The sequence below is a fragment of the Lycorma delicatula genome, chromosome 10, assembly GCF_047948215.1.
Source record: "Lycorma delicatula isolate Av1 chromosome 10, ASM4794821v1, whole genome shotgun sequence".
Taxonomy (NCBI): Eukaryota; Metazoa; Arthropoda; class Insecta; order Hemiptera; family Fulgoridae; genus Lycorma; species Lycorma delicatula.
Window position 1 is genome coordinate 79,956,923 of NC_134464.1, and position 24,089 is coordinate 79,981,011.

The window sequence follows — 24,089 nt, forward strand, 5'->3', positions numbered from 1 at the left end:
TACTATTCAGAATGATTAACCAAGCTATTACTGCATAAATTCAGAAAATAAACAGACTATTAAATTTATTTAATTTTATTAAAAATTGTCCAATTAAAAAAAAATCACATCATAATATTAATCTAAAAATATACGTACAGGAATAATGAAATTAAAATAAATGCACACAAAATATAAAATATGTTGGAAATTTTTATTAAAAATTGTCCAATTAAAAAAAATCACATCATAATATTAATCTAAAAATATACGTACAGGAATAATGAAATTAAAATAAATGCACACAAAATATAAAATATGTTGGAAATTTAAAATAAACTATTAAGTAATGGTGTTTAAATGAGTGCATTTTTATTTACAGTATATTTTTTTTAATATCAAACATAGTAACATTAACTTTTCTTGTCATGGAATGCATGTAAAGTGTGCTATCAAAAAAAATCCAAAACCACCAGTTCTATAAAGAATAGAAGTATACCATTACTCGTAATTATGTATACCAACTGGTATTGTTCTGAATCCAAATATCTGCATTACATGAATTTTTATACCTTTATAACACCAAATTTTTGGTTCTGTCTCTAATTTCACTATGAACGAGAAGGTACAGTTAGAAATAATGTGAAATTTGTCAGTCTTGGAAAATCTGAAATTGTTAAATGGTACTCAAACACCATGAGGAACATCACTCTATAAATATGAAGCTGAAGAGTTGCTGTTGTGACACCAGATAGACGATATAGTATAAGCTTCAGAACATGCTTACTTAAAAAACAGGATTTTCCAGCAGTAGAAGCGCTAAGAACATTGTAATGTTGCACAACATTGTAATGACAGAGGTGCAGCATTTCAAAGGGGATTGTAACTTTATTTAAATCTATATTTTTATTCTTTTACAGGTTGGCTTGGAATATTTTTGATACCACCTTGTACAAAATTAAAATAAATTATAATCAATAAACTTAATTAAAAATTAAAAAAAATAATAAAATTACACAATATCAGTATAGTGAAATCAAAAATGATCTCAGTCATCCAGATTAATAATTAGAAGAATCGGTCAATGTTTTGCCTTACAAAAAATTTTTTTTCATTACCAAAGTTCAGATATTTTTAAAATATAACTGCTTGTTTCTCAGAATGTATAGGCTCAGAAAAGTTTTTTATGATTTCACATAAAATATTGGCTATTATATCCACACAGAAACATTGAGAGTTTTTATTTTAGTCAATCTTGAGTGGCTAGTGTTGTTACACAATCATAACTTACATTAAAAAATATATAAGATTCAGTGGTTTAATCTGATAAGACCATTAAACATTCTTGTGTCTTGCTGTAAATGTTTCTGCGGAAAAACACTTTGTTTTTCCTAGTCATCTATTGGCAAGACGACACTTCACCCCAGTTTAGTTACATTTGAAATACACTCAACAATAAATTCCCTGATTGTTGGATTGGGATAGGAAATCCTATTTCCTGGCCAGCAATAAGTCTCAATTTGCCGATTTTATAGGTTACAAACAAATGCTAACACTCTGGCAAGAGGATTGGCAGTGATAACATGATTTTATACTAATGTTAACATCCTTAATAAATTAACTGCTTTATCTATTAGTACTGTTAAAAATTGTTCAATTTTTTTCTTTTGTTGCCAGATATTTTTTATTCTATTACGATATATCAAACCTATGATTTAATTAATGAATAAACACTATTTATAATAATTATAGAGATATAATTATGGCTGAACTGCAGGATTTCAGACAGTACCATTACTACTAACTTCCAGTTAGTAAGACACAAACACGTTTAATGGCCTTAAATATGTTCAAACACTTGTTCTAATTCCTAAAATCTACACTAATAATTTAAAAAAATTGAATCTACAATAAACATTCATATTATATAAGAAGAATCTCTTACACTTATTTGCTTTCGACACCTCACTTACTTCTTGTTTTTTTAAATTTTATACTCAGATAATGAAACTTTACAACCTATCCCAATAACATAACGTTTATCATACCATCTTTGTCTCTCATTTTACTAACCCAGAACAGTTACATACATAATAATAAAAACTTAGAACCATATTTATGATGTGTTTAAGATGATTGACTTTAGCAAGTAAGAACTTCGGTCTCAACATGGTATTCATTGACCTATGTTTCTAATCATTTATGAAAATAAAATGTTCATTCAATGAATCCATTGAATGAACATTTTCTTTTTCATTTGTACAATACAATAGTTCCTGATAGACTAATAAGAGTCTTTTTACAACATGGTCACTAAATATGGGATGAACATCACTAGATTATGATACGTTCTAAGTTTTATTCCCAGATACTACTCTAATTAAAATATTTGAACCTTTCATTCTTGGACAACTCATCAGCTGAAACAAATGACTTCATATAAACTTCTCATGCATGAACTTATTAGTTGATAAACTGAAAAAGGTTCATCAGCTGCTTTTTCTGATCATTTTTGCTTAAACTATTCTGTTTAACTAATCCTAGAGATAGCAACATTTATTTTATGATAGAACTTATAAAAAAACCATGCCATAAATTCTCCTGCATCTTTTATAATGTGTGTTGTGTAATATGACCAGTTCTCATTCTGATGCCGAGTCATAAGAGACTTAAGTTATCCATGATGATGGATAACAGATTAAATAATCACTATAAACTTCATGTATATCAATAAAACTTTAAATCTATTTTGAAACAAATTTAATATAGATATGAAACTTAGTAATCAGATCAAAAATTATAGTAATAATTAAAATGATACAAATCAATAACTGATCAAAAATTATAGTAATAATTAAGGTGATACAAATCAATAACTAATTTTGTTAATGTGATGTATAACACTAGTGTTTTTCATCAACCAAGCCATCCACGGCTGCCAACTACTTCTTATAATAATCTATCTCTGAATTACACAATAAATTTGGTAAATTGTTAACATATGTCATAACATATTTTGCTGCAATAAAGTAAACAAAGCAAACAAACCAAATACTTATATAAAGCAAAATATTATTTTCAATTTCATTATAAAAATCCTAAATACAAAATATATTTTACAAAAAGGAATAATATAAAAATGTCACTTCTCTGTTACATCATTCTATGTACGAGAGACAGAATTTGTCTTAGATTAACTTTTCCTTTACTTTTATTTGAAGATGAATTATGTTTTAGAAACAATATAATTCATTTGTTTTTTTTTTAAACAAATTATTATTATACATTTATACTAGATGGAAAAAATCCCTAATTTTTTGTGCTTCTTTTTCAAAACTAAAGTAAAAATTTTCATTAAAAAAATTCACAAAATTAAAATTAATTTCAACACATGAACATCTAACAAATAATAAATAATAAAAATTCCATAAAATAGTGGATGGAATACTTTGATCATACATGATTAAAACAATTGATAACATAATTTGTAAAAATATTTAAAAAAAATTAATTTAAAAAATAATAAAAATAATTTTATTTTTAAATAATTTTAAAAACATCAAGACAAAAAAGCATAATGCTCACATTTACTATCATCATAAATAATATATATATTTATTTATTTTAGGAACTCAATAATAATAAATTAATATATATCATGGCCAATTAATTGCTAATACAAATACTGTAATTGTCATATGTTTTAAAATTAATTAAATTAAACTTCTATACCATCATCTGATTGTTTACCTTTTAATCTAAGCTTTTTTTCATGTACTAAATCTACTGCTTCAGTTCTAGTATGCCATACATATACCTGCAATAAAATAAAACAAACATAAATATGCAAAATAAATTCAATGTAATTAATTATTCCATACAATTTTCAATTTTTAAAATACTGTAATGGGAAAGAAGCTTTCAGAAGAAGAAAGAGGGAGAAAATGAAGAACTAAAAATTCAGAAGAAACAACAAAGAAATTCTTTTGAAAAAGCATTTTAAGAAAAAAACATAGAAGGTGCAGACAATAGGAATCATTACATTTGAACAAACAAAAGGATGGGTTCAGCTGCTGTTAGAACTGGTCATGTCCTAGGCCCAGACGTATAAATAATATTACCAAGGACTACCAAAATAAGAGTTTTTTTAGTTCAGTACAGAGTGTAATAAATATGAATACGGTTTGTGATAAATATGAGAAAGCATGAATTTGGAGTGAATATGTGAACAAGCAAAGAGTGCATGTATTCAATTTTTGCAATAGTGATGTCTGTAGTTAAGTATGATCAGGCATGGCATTTTTTACACATGCTACAAATCATTCATCTCATCCTCTGAAGCAATACAACAGTGGTCCAGGAGTTAAAAAAAAAAAAAAAAGTAAAAAAGCTATTCAATGAGTTCATTGTGAACAGGGGACACAAAGGCATATTATCATTAATAAAAATAAAGCTAGTTTTTTATAAATATTTTAAACCATCTTGTGTAAAGTGAATTGTTGATTTTTGTGACAATTATTTTGATGTAAAATCAAAATTTATAGTAGAATTGGAATTATATTTTGCTATTTATTGTCTATTTGACAGACAGTAAGTGATTTTAGAATAAATAATTTGTATTTGTAAGAACTTTTACAAGTGCTATCTCTCAATATTCTTATTGAACTGCGAATACGCAATAACATTAACAAATAAGGGTTGTACAGACCCTTAAAAAAATAACCTGTTTTTTATCATCGTGCATGCCAATGAGTCTGGTCAATTTAAATTTAATAGCTTTTTGTGATATTTACATGAGTTTTATTGCTTAGAACCCTTTGGGATATTATTTATGTACTGGACAGTAGAATTTGCATATTCATCCATAATAATTTCAAAATTTATAAAATAATAACATTTTCGACAAATTCACAAATTATAAAATTTATTTTAATGTAATTATAGAATTAAATACTAACTGAAGGCAAGATCCCGCAAACATCAGTTCTTGGAATTAATCTGGTAAGTTAACTTATCTATTTACTGTAATTTGGTGGTTTAAATTTCATTTAATATGTATACATACTGCACTGTCAAAAAATAACTGGGAATAGTTAAATAAAACGCACAAATTTTTATTAATTCATCGATATTTATTCTGTCACCTTTAAAGTATGCCCCATTTGATGCAACATACGTATGCCAGCATTTTTTCCAGTCTTCAAAACACTTTTTATAGGCGCTTACTGGTATGGCCTTCAGCTCCTTCATAAATTTTACTTTATGGCTTCAATACAGTCAAAATAGGTACCCTGGAACAACAATTTTAGCTTCGGGAACTGACAGAAGACACATGGAGCCAGATCTGGTTGATCGATTGTATTTATTGTGTTTTTGGCCTTAAATTCAGTCACAATTGTCACTATGCGATGGCACATTATCATCATGTAAAATCCACAATTTTTCTTGTGGATTTTTTGTCAGATCCACAAATCTGACAGATTTTCTCACACAAATGCTTCAATACGGCCAAATAGTATTCTTTATTGTCAGTCTAACCCTCTGGAATGAATTTGTGACGCACCAAAACACAAATATCAAAGAAAACAATGAGCATCACCTTGACTTTTGAGCAACTCTGGCATGGTTTTTTCGGTTTCGGCTTGCCTTTGTCCTCCATTCTGATGACTGTTGACTTGTTTGCATGTCAAACTCGTACACCCATGTCTCATCACCAGTTATGATGTGTTCCATGAATGTGGAATCAGAATTGGCATGATCCAGAGTATGTCTTAAGAGGCCTGCACACAATACTGTTTTTGAACAAAATTGAGAGCTCTTTTGGAACAAGCCATATGGTGACATGTCTCATGCCCGAAATATCCACCAAAATTGAATGAACAGACTTTTGAGAGATGTTATGGTCACGAGCTATCTCTCTTAAGCTGGAATGGCAATTATCAAGCACAATTTCCTCACTTTTTCAACATTTTCATCCATTGAAGATCGTCCAGAACGAGACATACCTTCGACGATCTGTCAGCCCTCCTTGAACGCTTTGTACTACTCGGAAGTACATATTTTTGATAAAAATAATTCATCAAAAGCCTTTTCTAACATTTTTAGCAAGTCGGCACATAAAATTCCATTTGCAACACAAAATTTAAGGTTAACTCTTTGTTCATTGTAAAAATTGTGACGCACTACTGAAGTGGACTGATTCAACCAGCTGCTGTAAACAAACTGATAGACAGATTATGCTCGTTTTGGGCATTGTATGAGTAATTAAATACAGTGCTACCATCTTATGAAAAATTTTTTTTTAAATCATTAGCATGGCACTTTTAAAATATAAATTCCCAGTACTTTTTTGACAGAATGTATATCAAATCAGATGACAAACTTAAATGCTTTTGTTAAACATAATTTTCATTTGTATTGCTTTTGTCCATGATGGAGTGAAAATAATGTAAAAATATAAATCTTTTTAACAATCGAACCAAACTTATTAAATATAATTTTTTTGAAGACTTGCACCATAACAGTTTCAACTGCTTCACGACCGTCTCAGTAACTGAAGTTACCGCTTTTCACTTTTGCATTTTGCTATTGTTGCCAGTTTTTTAAGATATAAACACTAATATTTAGGTTACAGTTGAAAAGTATATTGGATTTGAACCATGCCTGTTCATATTCAAATAGGTTTGTATAATGTTTAAATCCTTTCCTTTGTATGCAGAATATCAAGGCCAATGTTGACAGATTTGTGAATTGCATCGATATATGGAAATGTTTGTTCTATGTTTGTATAGAATGTCTAAGATGTTTACAGTATCATTGTTTGAAACTTATCCTCTTTCTGTAATAAAATAGTATGCAGATGAAGCAGTACACTTTGTATACTCAAAGAACACAATAACTGTATTTTGTGTAATGATTTTTATAGTTTCTTTTCTGAACAATACAATGTATTTTGTAGCTTTTTAAATCTGTGAGCAACTTTACTTTCAGGTTTTTTGTAAATGTAAGTTATTGAGATATATTTAAAATTTTGTTATTTTGTTTTAATTTTTATTTTAAAAAAAGTGTAAGTAAATCAAGAAGTGTGCACTTACATCTGTGAGCCTAATGTATTACATACTTTGTACAGTGAAGTGTACAAAGTGAAACAGTATTACATACTACTAATACAGTGATTAGTTCCTCTATGAGATGGGTATGTAAAATAGTCTGTGGGTCATGCTTCATATAATTTATATGAGGTCAGATGGTTTGTGTTGTGAATGAGTCTATCTGTCAATATTGGTTTTCCCATATATTTTGAAAATGCATTTTTATTTTTTATTATTTTTTTTTTTATTGTGATTGCAACATCAAGAAAATTTATTAAAACTTATAACATGGGTTAGTCTACAGGATTGTTGGGTATATGTATTTTTCATGTAAAATGATTTTTTCATCACTGTATTTACTTAAAGTAATTTTTTACTTCAGTCATTAAAAAGTGAAGTAAATTAAACAAGTAAATAATGAAGTTCTAATATGAGGTCCTACTAAAATCCATCACTCACCTTTGTGCAATTATCAGCGACTGGCTCAACCTGATCCCTTGTAATTAATGATTTTAATAGTATACTTTCTTGGTATCCTCCTTTTGCTTCGTAAGAAAACTTTGCCTGAAAAATTATTTATTACTTATCAATTAAATCTAGCAAATAATATGATATCTAAAATTAATCACTGATATTATTTTGAAAGGTTTTTTCTATACTTTGATTTGAAACCTATAGAAGCCATATCTAGCAAGAAAAGCCTTCATTATTCTCAGTTATTATAGATAAATGAACTAAATACCAACACAAACGCACCAAAGAGCAAATTATATATATATATAATTATATGTTTTAATATTAAATGAAATATAAGCAACTAAAAACACAGTAAACAGAAATGTTAAACTTACCATGTTAATTCCAAAAATCAATTTTTGTGGGATCCCACATCTTCAGTTGTTATTAAAATTAAACAATGAATTAAATAATATCAAATATATAGCTATAACTAATGGATACAATGAAAACCTAATAAATAAATTATATACTAAAATAAAAAATAAAAGATAATATAAAACTAGCAAATAATAATAACAGATACAAATATGCTAAAACGGAATACAATATAAATTACAAAAAATTCAATAATATATTAAAATCTTTTGAATTAAAAACTGCATACACAACAAATAAAAAAATAATTAACTATATAAATAACAGAGATTCTACTAGAGTAATAAAACATAACAATAAATTTAATTTAGATAAACAGAGAGTAAATAGTTTAAAATGCAAAATTGCGATATAGAATATATTGGGATGACTAACCGATCTTTTTTGATTAGAATTAATGAATACATTAATTGTACAAATAAAGTAAATAAAGAACGATTCAATTTTGCTAGACATATTTTAGAAAATAATCATCATTATTACAACCCAGATAATTTTATTAACATTCTTGAATATTCCAATAACTTTCATAAAACAAATATTGCATATATTTAAATAATAAAAGTTTGATAAATGAAAAAGTGAAATTTGAAAATGATGTATTATTCAAAAAAATATTAAAAATAATTTTCATTCTTAGGTTGGTAATACTGCTTCATACTAGTAAACATAACAATTGAGATCTTCATACTGACATGACGGATAACATAACTTTATTTTACCTTTTGATGGTCAATTGTTATATTTATAATTTTATAAAACTCAATTTAGTATAATTAATGATATGTGAAGTAAGTAATTATAATGTATAACACATCATTGTCTCTGAGGATGGATTAATAATCCGAAAGCGCTCGAACATTACTATTAAAAATTATTGGTAAGTGGAAATTGTTACATAAATAAACAATTTATATGTTAATACCAACAGAACATCCTTAATAAAATGTATTTATTTTTTTTATCATTATTACAAAGTGAATATGCTTGAGAAATATGATATTTATAAATAAAAATATAAAATGATGAACCACCTGATAACATTCAATGATGATAATTTAATTAAAAACATATAAAAATACAATAATGACAATAGAACAAAGGAAAATGCAATGATTTAACTATTACATCATTCCAGTACTGGACAGCAGAATTTGCATATTCATTCATAATAACTTTCAAAATGTTTAAAAGAAAAAAATTTGATCCCGTGAAAAATTGATTATTGAAATATCATATATATAAATCTGCTTACTTTGTTTTGATGGTTTATATTTCACATAATATTGAATTTTATTTACACATTAGTCAATATGTTAATAAATTATTTGAATTTTCAAAAAAAAAATTTTTTTTTATTCATTTTTTCTCATTTTAAATATTACATTCCAGTAATGAACAGAAAAATTTATTTATGTTTATAAAAGCTTCAAAATTTATAAAACAGTAAACAATTTTGACAAATTCAAAAATTCACAATTATAAAAACAGTATGTTTTAATCTAATTATAGAATTCAATAACTGAATATCCAAAAATTGATTATTGGAATTAATATGCTAGGTTTAACTTACATAATTACTGTGTTTTGGCAGTTTATATTTCAGTGGGATGTAGATTGCCTGAATGCTGATTTTCCAGATTTCAAACTATCTGGACAGCTTATTTCTGCACTACACAATTAATAAAAAGTAAATACATTATTTAAAAAACCTAAAATACTATTCAAGTAGAGTTTTGCTTCAATAGTAAATATATTTTTATAAATTTTGTTTTTTCTAGGTTTTTTAATTGACTTTTTGTGATTTTTATAATACAAAACATACCGAAATTTAGGCCTGTGTTAATTAACTTCTGAGAAGATTAATGGAAACACATCAATTTAGTCAAGCATATAAAATGCATGGTCAGGCATGTAATGACTTGTATCCAGGACTGTCACATGACAAACCTCATTAATGTTCGTCTATTACTAATGACTCATTGGAGTGACAAAAGATTGCGATTCTTTGTTTAAAATGAATACGTGATCCTGTAGCTCATAAATGAAGTTCAACATTAAAGCAAATTCAGATTACTGATTTTTTTTTAAAGTTATGTTTTGATTATAACTAAGTGACTAAGTTTTATACGATTAATTATACTATAATTTCTTTTTGTAATTTTTAAGAAATTATTTTTTTTTTAATAATACACAGTAACTTAACTCAATTTCTCTTTCAAGTATGTTTTTTGTAACAGTACTTTTTTTTGTAATAGTATGTATTTGTATTTTTTTTTCTAACAGTATTGTGTTTTTCTTGTAAGCTCTTTTAATAAGTTTTTACATTAATCTTTTTATAAAAAAATACACTACACTAAATTTAATTTCTTTTAGATAATTTATTGTAAATTTCGTGTATATATTTTTCATTACACACACTGTACATACGTGCTGAGTATCTTTTTAATTTTACTGAAATAAATTTTTTTTATACTTTTGACATTTTATTAAGAGACATTTAATTAAGAGACATTAAAAGACATTTTATTAATACCCATTAAAAATTAGAATGATAGGTTCAGTATGTAAGAAAACCCTATCTTGACTTTCCAATCATCCAGATTTGGCTTTGCATAAGTAAATCCAGATAATCAACATTTATTCCACATTTAATATAAAATACTATATATATATATATATATATTTAATATTATATAAAATATAAACCACTAAAACACAATAATTATTTACCTTATTAATTTTCAATAATCAGTTTCACAGTAACTCGCATCTTTAGATGGTATTAAATTCTATCTTTATTACATTAAAACTTATTCTTTTTAATGATTTGTAACTTTTCTTTTCACAGGTTATAATATTTTCTATTGATAAATTTTAAGTTATAAATATGCAAGTAATTGCGCAGAATTGCATACAAGCTATAACACACAATTACACAATGTTTATAATAGTTTAAAATTTATCAACAGAAAATATTATAACCTCTGGAAAAAAAAAAAGACAAATCATTAAAAAAATTAAATTTTAATGTAATAAATATAAAATCTAATACCAATTGAAGATGCAGGTTACTGTGAAAACCGGTTATTGGAAATTAATAAGATGAGATTAACTTATCTAATTACTCCATTTTGGTGTAAAGATTACATATAATATTAAATTTTATTAGCACATTGGTCAAAATGTTTCTGAATTATTTGAATATAAAAAAAAAATATATAAATCATTATTAAAAAAAACTCAGCTGACTAAACAGATACTTTTACTGGCACAAAAGTATTTCTGCTGGATGAGCAGAGATTTAACAATAGTAAACTAAAAATGATTATAAGTATGAGATAACTGAAAAAAATGTTGACAGCACTCATTTTGTGTTCACACCACAATCAAACTTTCACAAACACAGTATAACTGCTTAGGTACTTTCAAACGATCACAAAAAACAGCATGCTTTGAACAATACTATCCAAAAATATTTTATAACTAAAAGAATCTTTCCCATGAAAAAGGATGATGCGTGGGTCTGTCTGTTTGTTGTATGTGCTCACATTTTTATTTTAGCTGCTATTGGTGCAGAGCAGACCAATGGTGGTGTGCTGGGCAGCTATCCACAGCTCATGAACGATTCATTTATTCAAACGATTAATACTTCTTGATACAAACGATTTATCTAAAATTATATTTATTTTTTTTTTTTGGGGAGATAAAAAAGGAAAACATTGGGGTTAGAACTGTATTAAAAATCACAACTCAACAAACAGCTAAAAGTGTACAGGATTTTAAAGCTTTTTGAATATTTAACAAAATCATGTGTAATGAAACTTAAACCGTGTAACATTTTTGCACCGGGCCATAGTTATAAATCGTGGTGCACCTTTTTCTAGTAATTTATAAATTAAAAAAATAGAGATGACATAATTTTCTGAAAAATACTCATGAAATACAATCCTTTTTACACTAATATAATAAAATTAATAACACTAAAAGTCCAAAGAAAGGTATATTTTTATTACTACATAAAAAAACTTCTTTTGAAATATAAACAACTTAAAAAACGTTAAAAATAAGAATATAATTTTATTTAGATTCTGACTTTTTGAAATAAGTTCCAGACCAAACTAAAAGCAAATAACAATTAGCAATTTTATAATACTTCATTTGAAACAAACTTCAAAAAGTAAACATTTAAAGAAAAACTGAAAAAGTAATATTTTTGCTTTAAGGGCAGCTGCTTTTTTTTTTTAAATTTGGTTATATTTTATTAAAAAATTTCATTTCATTTTACATTTTTTTAAATTTATCTTATTCAAAATACGGTTAGGGCCATAAAACTGCTCCCTTTAGAACATGCTGTTCACAAGAAACACTACAGTAAGAAACCTGCATCTTGTTAAAATAAATAAAGGACTATACAAAATTAATATAAAAGGCTGTTACAAAAAAAACTTTAATTTTAAAGCTTTATCATATGCAGGCTATATATTATTTTTTACTTTAAGGTCATTTGTAATCTTTTATCTGAAAGCACTCTGAATAATAGAGTGATATAAGGCTATACACAATGCTACAACAATCTAATACTATGCAATGATGATAAAATAGTGAAAAAATCTTTAAATTGTACTTTTAAAATAAATAAATAAAACATTACCTCTGGATTCTTTAAAAATAACTGCAGATTAATCGCAAAACCGGCCATATCAATAGGAAATGGACGTTCTGGATGCCATGCACTATTCCAACCAATAATATGTCCAGTTGAATCAATAATTGGTCTTTCTACCATCAAACCACCCACTAAACCAACAGGCCAGACACTTACTCTCTTTGTATGTCTCATCTAAAAATTAACAATAAAAAAGTATTTACAACTCTTGGGAGTTAATTTAAAAAAAGGCTGTAGTAAAGACAAAAAATAATAATTCTTAAAAATCTTAATAATTAGCCACTTACAGTTTGTTTTAATTTTTTATTTATTAGGAAAATTCAAAAAATAAGCAGCTTACACAAATCCTTCATGTACATTTACGTTCATGTTGAAGATGACTACAAGTTTGTTTTCATGTTTAAAACAATCAATTGGCCAATCAGTTGTGAAATATGATTGATTGGTAATCAGGTTTTAAGCACATGAAATAACTTACCACTAAATTTCAAAACTTTAAATCTACAATGTGATCAGTTATATGTGATACAGCAAGAAAGTGGGTTACGATATTTAATGAAGAAAGGGAAAATTTTCATGACAAGGAATATCTTGATCTCCAGGAAATTGTAACTATGGAAACATTTTCCTGTATGACAGTATGTAAATGCATACAATACATAGGAAGGGATGCTCAATACATTTCACAAGAACAACTCAGTCATGCCTCCTGCAGTCAGTCCTAACTTAGCTTTGAATTTCTTTACTTCAGGAAATTTTATTGTGTCCAGAAGTTCAACAGTGTTGATGAGACAAATGAGAACATTAAAAAATTGTTCAAGTCACAACCAGATTAATACAAAAACAGAATATTTTCAAATAAATGGGAAGATCAGCAAGTAATTGCATGAAGACAATGTTGGAACCACAAGTTAAAAAATGGAATTTAATGGTAATAAAATAATTTTTTATCCAACTGTCTACTTTTCTTACAGTAAAATTAAACCTATTTTCTGGATATGCCTGGCAATTTTTGCAATAAACATTTAGCCATAGTGAATAATGCCTTAATGGTTATATATGTTAAAAAGCCAACTAATCATCAGCTGAAACAGTTGAAACATGATTAGCAGTCAGTCGTTTCTTATTACATTTTTGTGTTAATTAGTGCATGTCAATTGTCTTAAATGTTTAAATTGCATGCACTCCCATTTGATAGATTAGACATCTTAAAAATCTATAATGATCTAAATTAATTACTTTCCTTAATATGTACAACCTCACACTGTAAAAATTTAACAATTTTTAAAATTCTTTTGTTAGAGATATTAAATAATTTGTTTTCCTATGCCAATTTTTATTAATTACAGCTGAATTCTAATAATTTGAAAGGGACCGAGACTAATGTAATTGTATACGATTGATTATACACTTAGATTCTAGAATAACTATACTCCAGATCTATGACAATAAAAAAACTGTAAATACAGGAAGTATTAACAAAATTAATATTTACTTCTGTACTCATTGAAAAGACGTCTCAAGGCATTTTTACTTAACAATTTCAATATTTTCACTGGTTATTATTTTGTTTATTTATTTTCCCAAAAGGTGGATTTCATTTCAATCATATCACTCTGAAACCTTAAACTGTTTATTACTTTTCATTCGCTCATCAAACCAAGATTTTATTTGATATTTCACATCCTAGAAATAAATTAATAGAGCTTAACAAATTTTCTTTACCCTTTCCTTTAACTGCTGTCTCTTCAAAATAGCTTTTGCCTTAACTAGGTGTGTTATAGATTCCTAACATTCGAGAAGAAAAAATTACTGTCTAAGCATCTAATTTAAAATTAAATTCAGTTAATTCAAATTTGCCATAAAACTGGGTACTTTTTTCATTGGCAACTGCATCTGCAAAACTGTTAACTTAAGCATGATCAAGATCACCTGTCAAATTATAATGAGGCTTATAGAGGTTGGTACAAGGCAGTAAAATCTCAAAATAAATTATTACAACACTAATAAAAAAGGCAAAGAGATGTTAAATTGAACAAATAATTCCTTACGAATTATATTACAAATCAGTTTACAAAATTCAACCAATAATAATACAGTCTAACTTAACAATAACAACAAAAATTCTTACTCTATACACATCAAAATTTAAACAGTATTTGAAAAATATTGCAAAATACTTAAAATTTACATACCTCATTAAATATTTGAATACTATAAGTGTTATCATCATCTGCAAAATAGATGACTCCTTTATCAATCCCAATTACTGTATTATCGCGTAACCACTGTAAAGCCATATTTCTTTGTATAACACCTCTTGGTTTTTTCCAGTTAGGTTCCTAAGACAAAGAAAATACGTATATTTAATATAATTACATTTAACCCATTCCAATAAGAGTTTTTGTTTTTTACATGACTACAGAATACTATTTAATTTTTAATAATGTCATCATTATCGGTGTTTATCTTGTTACATTAATACATTTTTATATTTATTAATATATAAATATATTAATTGTAATGTATTAATATTATTATATTTAATAATATATATTTTAATCATTAGACAAACAGTATTTGTTTGATTTTAATGTATTTTTTAATAACTTCTTTAATACATGCACATAAATTTTACATTAATACTGGAAGTTACTTACCATTTATAATAGTTTGAAGTAGTATAAATGTTCTATGTAAAACAAAATAAATATTTGTGCATGAACAACAAAGTAAACATCTATAAATGAACAAAGAAATTAACGTTTTTAGAGATCATATGGTAAGGGGATTTCAAATTGGGCGCAAAAAACTGACAGATTATGGTAGGGATGTTGATTTATTTTTTTATTTTTTCAAGCATCATTTGTTTTAAGAAGTTTATGACAGATCACAATGGAATGCTAAATACCTCAACGTTTATAAGTCATAAAAATTTATTATCAAAATAAAGGAATCAGTTAGATATGTATCGTGCACTTCATGATATTTATGGTGCACAAAAGCACAATTCATGATATTTATGGTGCACAAAAGCACAATTCATCATTTGAATAAAAGATTCAAAGAGAATTTTTTCTACTTGATGTTAAAACATCAATTCACAAAAAAATGCAAGGAATCAAGAAAATATTGCTGTTGTAAGTGTAAGTGTTAATGAATATATAAATTTATCAGTTTCACAATGCTCACAAAGGCTTGAAACTCTCTTCAACTACAACATTGCAAATTCTTTCATTAAGATTTTCGCCTACACCCATATATAAGATTCAACTAACTCAAGAATCAAAACACACGACTATTCTAGGATCACCGTTAGGTATTGCTTCAGAGGATGAGATAAATGACAATGTAGCATGTGAAAATGCCATGCCTGACCAGGATTCAAACCCAGGACCTCTAGATGAAAGGCTGAGATGCTACCACTCGTGCCACAGAGGCCAGGACTATACTTATACCTACCATCATTAATAAATAAAACGTTATTTAATCTCCTCAGTTTTTATCAATGAGAAAATAAAGAAAAAGTAATACCAATAATGATAAGAAAATAGAATAAAAACTGCAAGAAAACAACATAAACAAAGAAATGTAAACAAAAAAACAAAATGAATCATATCAGATAAAAATTTAAGCAATAGAAATGAAAACAATCACACACCTGATGAAACCCAAATATAAAGCTACAGTTATCTACTTTCAAATAGAATTATTATTTGTCAAGTAAGAAATAAATCAAGTAAGTAAAAAATACAAGGACTGGTATTTGAGATCATTTCAAACAAGTAACAGTAAGCATTACAAGAGAATGGATTACTGTACAGATTACTTAAGTAAAATCTGTATATTTATCTGTATATTAATCTGTACTTACAGATTAATATACCAAAATGAAGTATAGTTTTTATAAAATTACAAATTTATTACAACTCATTTTCTAACTCAGAAAATTAGTTTATAAAAACTTAAATGTTTTCTCATCAACAGTTAACATGTTACACACAATTCACTACCTACTTTCTAGTCAACACAAAATAATGTCTCCAGAGAGCTGTATTGCAGTTATTTATATCGCAAAATACTCTTAAAATAGTCTTTTGTTTTCAAACCACATCACTTCATTTTGTTCTTATATCAACTGATTATTTTTTTAACTGATAATTTTTTTTTTTTTTTTAAAAGAAAATTCACTTTGTCTATCAAATTTATTACTAAAAAAATAAATACAGCATGTTTTTAGTATTAATGCTACACATCACATAACATGATATTTAAGTTTTTTAAAAAATTATTACAAAACTACTGCAACAAAATTTAAAAATATTTTTCCTTTAGATTTTGACTTAGGAAATGGAACTTGCACCTTGGAAATTACATCTAGGAAATAGGAACTTGCATCTTGACAATAAATGCAAAAAGAGGATAAAAAACTAAAAGGATAAAAGAAATTTGAACCAACATTATCTAAATGTGCAAATATGTATGGTTTTTATCCAAGTTATCAAAATAATTTTTTTAAATATTTCCATTAAAATCCTTTAGATACCAGAATAATATTCTGTGCTATATAGGAAAATGCATTCTTTTTGTAAAAAAAAAAAATTCACATGGAAAATCCAAATAGGTTCACTAAAGGAATTTTCTTTAAGCAATAGAAAAAAAAAGAATCAATGAAGGCAGTCTGTTGAAGAGTAAAAAACTTACATTTAAAAAAATATGTACAGAATGAACTAAAAACCTCTTCTTTTACTTAAAATGTAATGATAACCTAAACTCGTAAGATCTCTAAAATCCCTAAATCTCTAATTTTATTAATTAATGAAGATCAATTATTTTGCAACTCGAATTACATCTTTTACTATAAAAAAGTAAAATAAAAAAATAATTGTTTAAAGAAACTCACTTTTGCTTTTCTTTTCCAATCAGGTGGTGTCATAGCACTTAAATGTGTATAATTTAAGTGACAACTAGCTAACAAATTACTAACAAGTCTTGATTTTTCTTCAGCATCTTCAACAACAATCCAATGTATATTTGGGACTAGCATAAATGTTTGTGCCAATCTAAAACCAAAATACAAAAATAAATGCAAAATTTATTGATCAGTGAAATGTGATTACAATTTTATACAAAAACAATTTAAAAATTTGCCATTTTATACATATGGACAATCTAAAGATTCATCTTTTTAGACATATGAAAATGTACTTTAAAAGAACCCTTTCAGAACTATTACATAGCTTCTTCATCAGTGATGTCAATAATAACAGTTCAGAAAAAAATGGTTTTATTTGAATGTAATAATATCTCTGTGTTTATAAATATTTTTCTGAAGTAATTTGCATATTTTTTCAATATTTATAATTTCCATAATGTTCCACTGGATACCTCCTAACCTTTCTTTTTTCCTGTTTAGCCTCCGGTAATTACTGTTCAGATAATACTTCAGGGGATGAATGAGGATGATATATATGAGTGTAAATGAAGTGTAGTCTTGTACAGTCTCAGTTCAACCATTCATGAGATGTGTGATTAATTGAAACCCAACCACCAAAGAACACCGATCTCCATGATCTAGTATTCAAATCCATGTAAAAGTAACTGACTTTACTAGGACTTGAATGCTGGAACTCTCGACTTCCAAATCAGCTGATTTGGGAAGACCCATTCACCATCACCACTAGACCAACCCGGCGAGTTAAGCATAACTCCCAACCAAAGAGTTCACATTTTTGCTAAAGTGACTTTTCCAGGGAAGAAGATTGTAAAAAGCGGTCTTCTATGTTACTTCACTGTTATACTGGTCATTATGAATATATCTGCTGTTATTTTGTTCCTACCAATCCACTGTGTGCAAAAAGGTTGCAACCTGTTCTAGCATGGATGTCCAATCCATTGTTACTTCAACTAGTGCAATTAAACTGACAATTTAAATAAATAGGACAACCATCATATTTACAATAGAGAAACAAACCTAATCCTGGAAAAATACAATCAATAGTGGTGAGTGCAAGGTTGTTACTCATTTTAATTTATTCTTATTCATATGATTAAGAATATATTTACCACCTCTTCCAACGAGTAAAGGTGATTTGTACTTCACTAATTACTTACCTATTTCAGATTTATTTCATGTAACAAGAAAATTTTATTGACATGACTGTTAACTGAAAGCGGAATTCATAGAAAATCCAATTTATGATGAATTACTGACTTTATATAGATGAATATTTCATACAATAGTCCTAAAATATTACAGTCTCATAAATCCTACAATGTGCTTAACCTTACACTCTGACGATGATGTATCCAAAGTATTCAAGAAGTTAAAACAGAATACCTCTTCACCAGTTGTAGTGAATAATCTACTTCCTTTAAGCACAGAAAAAATTTCTCTGCCTTAGAAAAATATTAAAAATATCCTTAAGATCTTTCTACATATTAGACCAGAATACACACAGTTTTATGATCATTTAAAAAGTAAATAAAATTAATTTCTCATAGATATTACAGTAATTTCTTTTTAATTTTATTTATTTATTTTTTTTTTTATTACCCATATTGAAGATTTGTTTACTCTTTTTATATATTTATAACTTCTTTTATATTCTATTTTACATTCTAATTGTAATCTTTTATATTCTAATTATTAACAAATACACTAACACACTTTTTTTAAAATGAAGATACATTACATTATAAATTAATAAATTTAAATGTCACTATTGAAAAATTAATCATAAAAAACACAGAAATGGAAAAATAATAAAATAATAATAAAAATTTGATAATGGAAATTATATCAGAGAAATTATAAATTTCAAATTCTGTTTAAATTTAAAATCAAATAAAATACTTCATCAAACATTAGATCTAACTTCCAGAAACATTAACAATACCAGCAGCAAATAATCAGTTTTATCAAACCAACAGATGAAAATTAAAAATATTTCTACATTTTGAAATTAATAATTTTTAATATTTATTTTTTTTATTAAATTCACCATTTAACTCATTCAATAATGAAAGTATTATCATAATTTAAAGCTAATAATTTTCTAATAAAAAAAGAAACAAACCCTGATTTAAATTCACATTTAACTTATCCACAGTAAATTATAACTATATAGTATCAACAATACCTTGTAAGTTCAGCTTTTTGTACTGGCCGAGCGTAAGTAGGCGTAATTGCATATATCACAGGTAAATCAGCATACCACATATCACAATCCTTTTTAAATAACCGTAATGTATATGCCATTTGTTCCTTTGATTCTTTTAACTGTAAAAATAAATATTAAACTATTAATTTAAAAAAACTAAAAGAGTGTTCACAAAGTATAGCACTTTCTACAGGATAGGTGTCTCATGTGCAATAAGATGTATCAAAAGATATAAGGAGGCAGGTACATAAAAACTACTTTGTGCCAATTTTGAAACATGAAAGATTACTATGACTAACCACACAGACAGAATAAAAGAGGATTAAAACAATGGAAATAAATTTGATAGAATTGATTTGAAAAAGCAGGAGTAAGGAATTCATAAAATAGTGGTAGTGAATGTAAGAAGAAGCAAGATACACAGAATAGAAATTGGTAGATAATCAAGCAAGACAAGCAGGCATTCAATGACACAAAAAGTGGTGGAAACAAATTGGTATACATGAACATTAATAATATTATAATAAAGTTTTATTTTTTATTTTAGAACAAGTAAAATAAATTTAACTTGTCATTAAAGATAATCACAAAAGAGGGTAAATTTAGCTTAAAAATATTTGAACTAACAAATAACCTCAGATTTCCCACCAAAATGTAACAAACTCTTATACAGATTAGATATATCTTGAGAGAAGAAAAAATAGCACAAACCTTAGACCAACGAAAGAACTAGCACAACCCACGAACAAAATTAAAGCAAGTTTTTTTAATTTCTTTTTTCTTTCATTTATTTGTTTATTTTCTTATATATACACGTTACATTTTCCTCATTGTCTATTGATAATTTTTAATAATCAGAATTTTGAGTTAGTTTGTAAATGTTTTTGTATATAATCTTGTTTTCCAATTAATATAGTAACTATTTAGCAAGACTCTTTAGATGTAAATATATCCTACCCTATTAAAGGGCATTTGTATGTGCGTTTGCGTATGTGTTCATCCCCCCTTAGCTTAGCACCAGAATGTACTTATCACTAGCGCAAAATCCCTATTTGTTAGTATCAATTTCTAATTTAACTTTCATTATATCAAATTTCATCATTCAAAAAAAAATATTTTTACACTAGAGGTAATCAATTTTGGAGGTTAAATAATCCCATTCCAAAACACCACCCACCAGGGCAACCCACCCAGAGGGCCTGGCTGCGAAGTTGGGCTGAGAAGCTAGTTTTAACGATAAACTACTAAGTATGTAGGCAATTTTTACGTTTTTAAGTAATGATCAGTAGTTAAAGTGGACGTCAGTGGTAGCTGAACTGGCTAAATGAAAACACAGTACTGTGTATTACTGTGGCAACATTAAATAACTATATTAAGCAACAAACTTTCAAGCCACAATAGGTAAATAAACTAAGCAAACAAAACCCAGTGTATACTAAAATTTGGTTTACTATGCAGAGTGTATCACGAAGTTCACCCACAACTTCCATAACCTACTCTACTCATGAAAATGATGGAAAAAGTTCACATAAACATATGTCCTAAAATGCTTCATTTACCAGTTACAGTCAGTGAAAATTTTGTTTTTCTTTGTTTTACTTATCTTACACCATTTTGTTCAGAATTAAATTTTCTACAAGGTTTGTTTAAAATTGTAATGTGTTTATTACCTATTTAAAAGCTATTGTCAAACATAAAAAATGGGATTTGTAACTCAATTTATAGGTTTTCACCCCAGATTTCTCAAAAACTACTTCAGGTACAGGAAGCTATTTTATTAGATTTTTCAAGTCAACGACCATAAGAGATCACTAATTCTGCCCCTTAATTAACATCCTAAGAACTTTAGTAAGACTAAAGTTCTAGTAGAACTTTGTGATACATTTTGTATAAAAAAAAAAAAACATTTTACATAATCCAATTTTTAATAAATAAAAAATTAACTATTAAATAAATAATATTAGCACGAACAATAGTAGTTTGTCATTACTTTTAAAACAGGATCTATCAATGTACAACTGAAATTGTGTCGCTCACTTAAAAAAAAAACCATCTAAGTTATACATTTAGTTATATAATTAGCATTCACTTACTATTTTTCTACTTTAAAACAAAAAAATGACAATAAATAAATTCATAGTTTTGATCTATATCCAACTGGCAAAAAAAATTTGGTAAACTGTTAACTTTTTACGGACAAACCAAACCAATTTTTTAATATAACAACACTTTCAGCTGGTTCAGCAACCATCTTCAGTAGTTGAAGATTCCTGCAAGATTCCACTACTGAAGATTCCTGCAAAAACAACTTAAATTGTCACATTAAATAGAACTGATTCAGTTTGTTACTAAAAGGGTTAATAGTTTTATGTAATAAATAATAAAGAGGTGATTCAAGATATTTTAAGAAGATGAAATGACATGAATAATACTTTAACTTGGCTGAAAACATTCAGAATTTGTTTACTTCATGACAAAATACTATAAACAAAATAACTTTTTAAAAACTAATAAAAAATAAATAAACAAACAGGAATAGTTGGCATTTCTTAATTCTAATCTTAGAAAATTGTAGGCAGAACTAAAAAAAAATGTAAAAATAATATTTACTAAATATTACTTAAATGTCATAAACTTCTCAATTTATTACCTGCATTTCATAGGTATCTAATGTTTGTCTCATTGCTTCATACCTTTCAGCATCTGAAAATAACATCATGTTGTATATTATTTTAAAATAATAACCACATTTTAATACCAGTAAAAATAAATGAACAAATTCAAAAACTAATTCACCTAAAGTAACATAACACATTGAACTTGTATATTTCTCAATATTCTTGAGATAAGTAAATCTAAAAACCACCTCTCAAAATAGTACTGAAATACATACTATTTATGTGTAGAGAAATAATACAAATACGGAAGTTATTTATTTTTTAATTATTAATAAAAACACTTAATACCAATAATATAGTAATAGTAAGTTCATCAAAAGCAGATAATCTGATTCTGGTATAGAGCAAACTAGATGTTTACTACATTGGAAAATACCAAATAGAGACATGAATACAGTAGAATTCTATAAATGCCCAATAACAGTGAAACTCATCTGTTCAACAAGTTGGAACTAAGTTTTTTTAATGTTTAGTAATTCAAGTACACAAGTGAACAATTAAATGAACTTCTTTTTGTTTTTTAATTGGTAATTCAATTAAACAGGTGAACAGTTAAATTAACATGTATCCATCAAACTATTTATGCAAAACAATCCAGTTAAATGAAAATATAAGTTACAACTACTTATATAAAGGAATCAAATAACTGTCAAATACCATAAATTACTTTAAACACTAAGCCGATAATAACATCCAACAAAAAGATATTTCGTAGCACTATACTAAAAAAAATTTAAGAAAACAAATATCATCCTTACCACCCCTATTCCTAACTCCAAGAAACCACAAAAACACTAATATAACTAAAGCAGAATACAAAAACAATTTCTTTTTTAGCGGCATATCTTGGGATGTCATGGACCATTTATGATTACTGGTAGAATACATAACGAGACAAATGAAATTTCTCAACAATCAACTAAATAGCTAAGATAATTATTTACGTTTCTCTTCATAGTGTGTACACTCATTCACTTCCTAAATCAGTAAGTAGCTAATTTTAAACATAAAACGAAATTCACCGTTTAAAAATGAAACGAGCACATTAACATTCCGGCTTTACATTCTATTGTTATTGGTAAACGTTGACATAACCACATTTCTACAGCTTTCAATCAGCTGTGAAGTCATACTACACGTTTTCAAGGCTGTCAGCTGGTTTACCTTGAACTTTGTACGCCTTTATGTCGACGATCATCAATGTAAAATTATTAAATATTACACTCTCAAAATACTTTAACTTTAAATAATCAGTACTTTTTCAAAAAAATATAATCTTAAACGAAATCAATTGACACATAATGCTTAGAGATTCGTACGAAGCAATTTCACATGGTACGGTATTTTTACTCGTGAGTAAATTGCTCGATAGATTGCACTAGTATTGAAATGTATCTCACAAATATTAAAAAAGAAATTGTAGAATTTTATACACAACCACAAATAATTGTTAAAAACATCTGTATAAGAACTACTTTTTTTCCCCCTGGTACGATGCCAGTCTTCTCAACTCCTTTCTGTTGCGTGCGAAACTTTTACTTCACCATATTAGTCTAGGTACTCCGTTATCCGTTTTAAAAATTACAATTTTTCTATGTTTTTAAACTCAAACAGT

General features: G+C 26.7%; 1 protein-coding gene across 1 annotated transcript; it reads right to left on the reverse strand.

Moving 5' to 3' along the window:
* Positions 1-1,377: 1,377 nt before the first annotated feature.
* On the reverse strand, positions 1,378-23,806 carry GlcAT-I (Glucuronyltransferase I). Its single transcript, XM_075376764.1, has 8 exons — positions 23,233-23,806; positions 22,447-22,499; positions 19,776-19,915; positions 17,537-17,696; positions 14,829-14,975; positions 12,619-12,807; positions 7,530-7,634; positions 1,378-3,796 (listed from the first exon to the last, which is right to left on the reverse strand). Exons 1-8 carry the CDS (start codon positions 23,360-23,362, stop codon positions 3,698-3,700), a joined length of 1,023 nt encoding a protein of 340 aa, XP_075232879.1. The 5' UTR covers positions 23,363-23,806; the 3' UTR covers positions 1,378-3,697.
* Positions 23,807-24,089: the final 283 nt, after the last annotated feature.

Bases quoted from the DNA above. Each gene is read 5' to 3' on its own strand.
- GlcAT-I (XM_075376764.1), bottom strand. From the start codon at position 23,362: ATGTATTCTACCAGTAATCATAAATGGTCCATGACATCCCAAGATATG. The intron at 14,976-17,536 runs GTGAGTTTCTTT...TCTTTGTCTTAG, and splicing joins ATTGGAAAAGAAAAGCAAAA to GAACCTAACTGGAAAAAACC. The intron at 7,635-12,618 runs GTAATGTTTTAT...ATAATTTTTCAG, and splicing joins TATTTTTAAAGAATCCAGAG to GCAAAGTTTTCTTACGAAGC.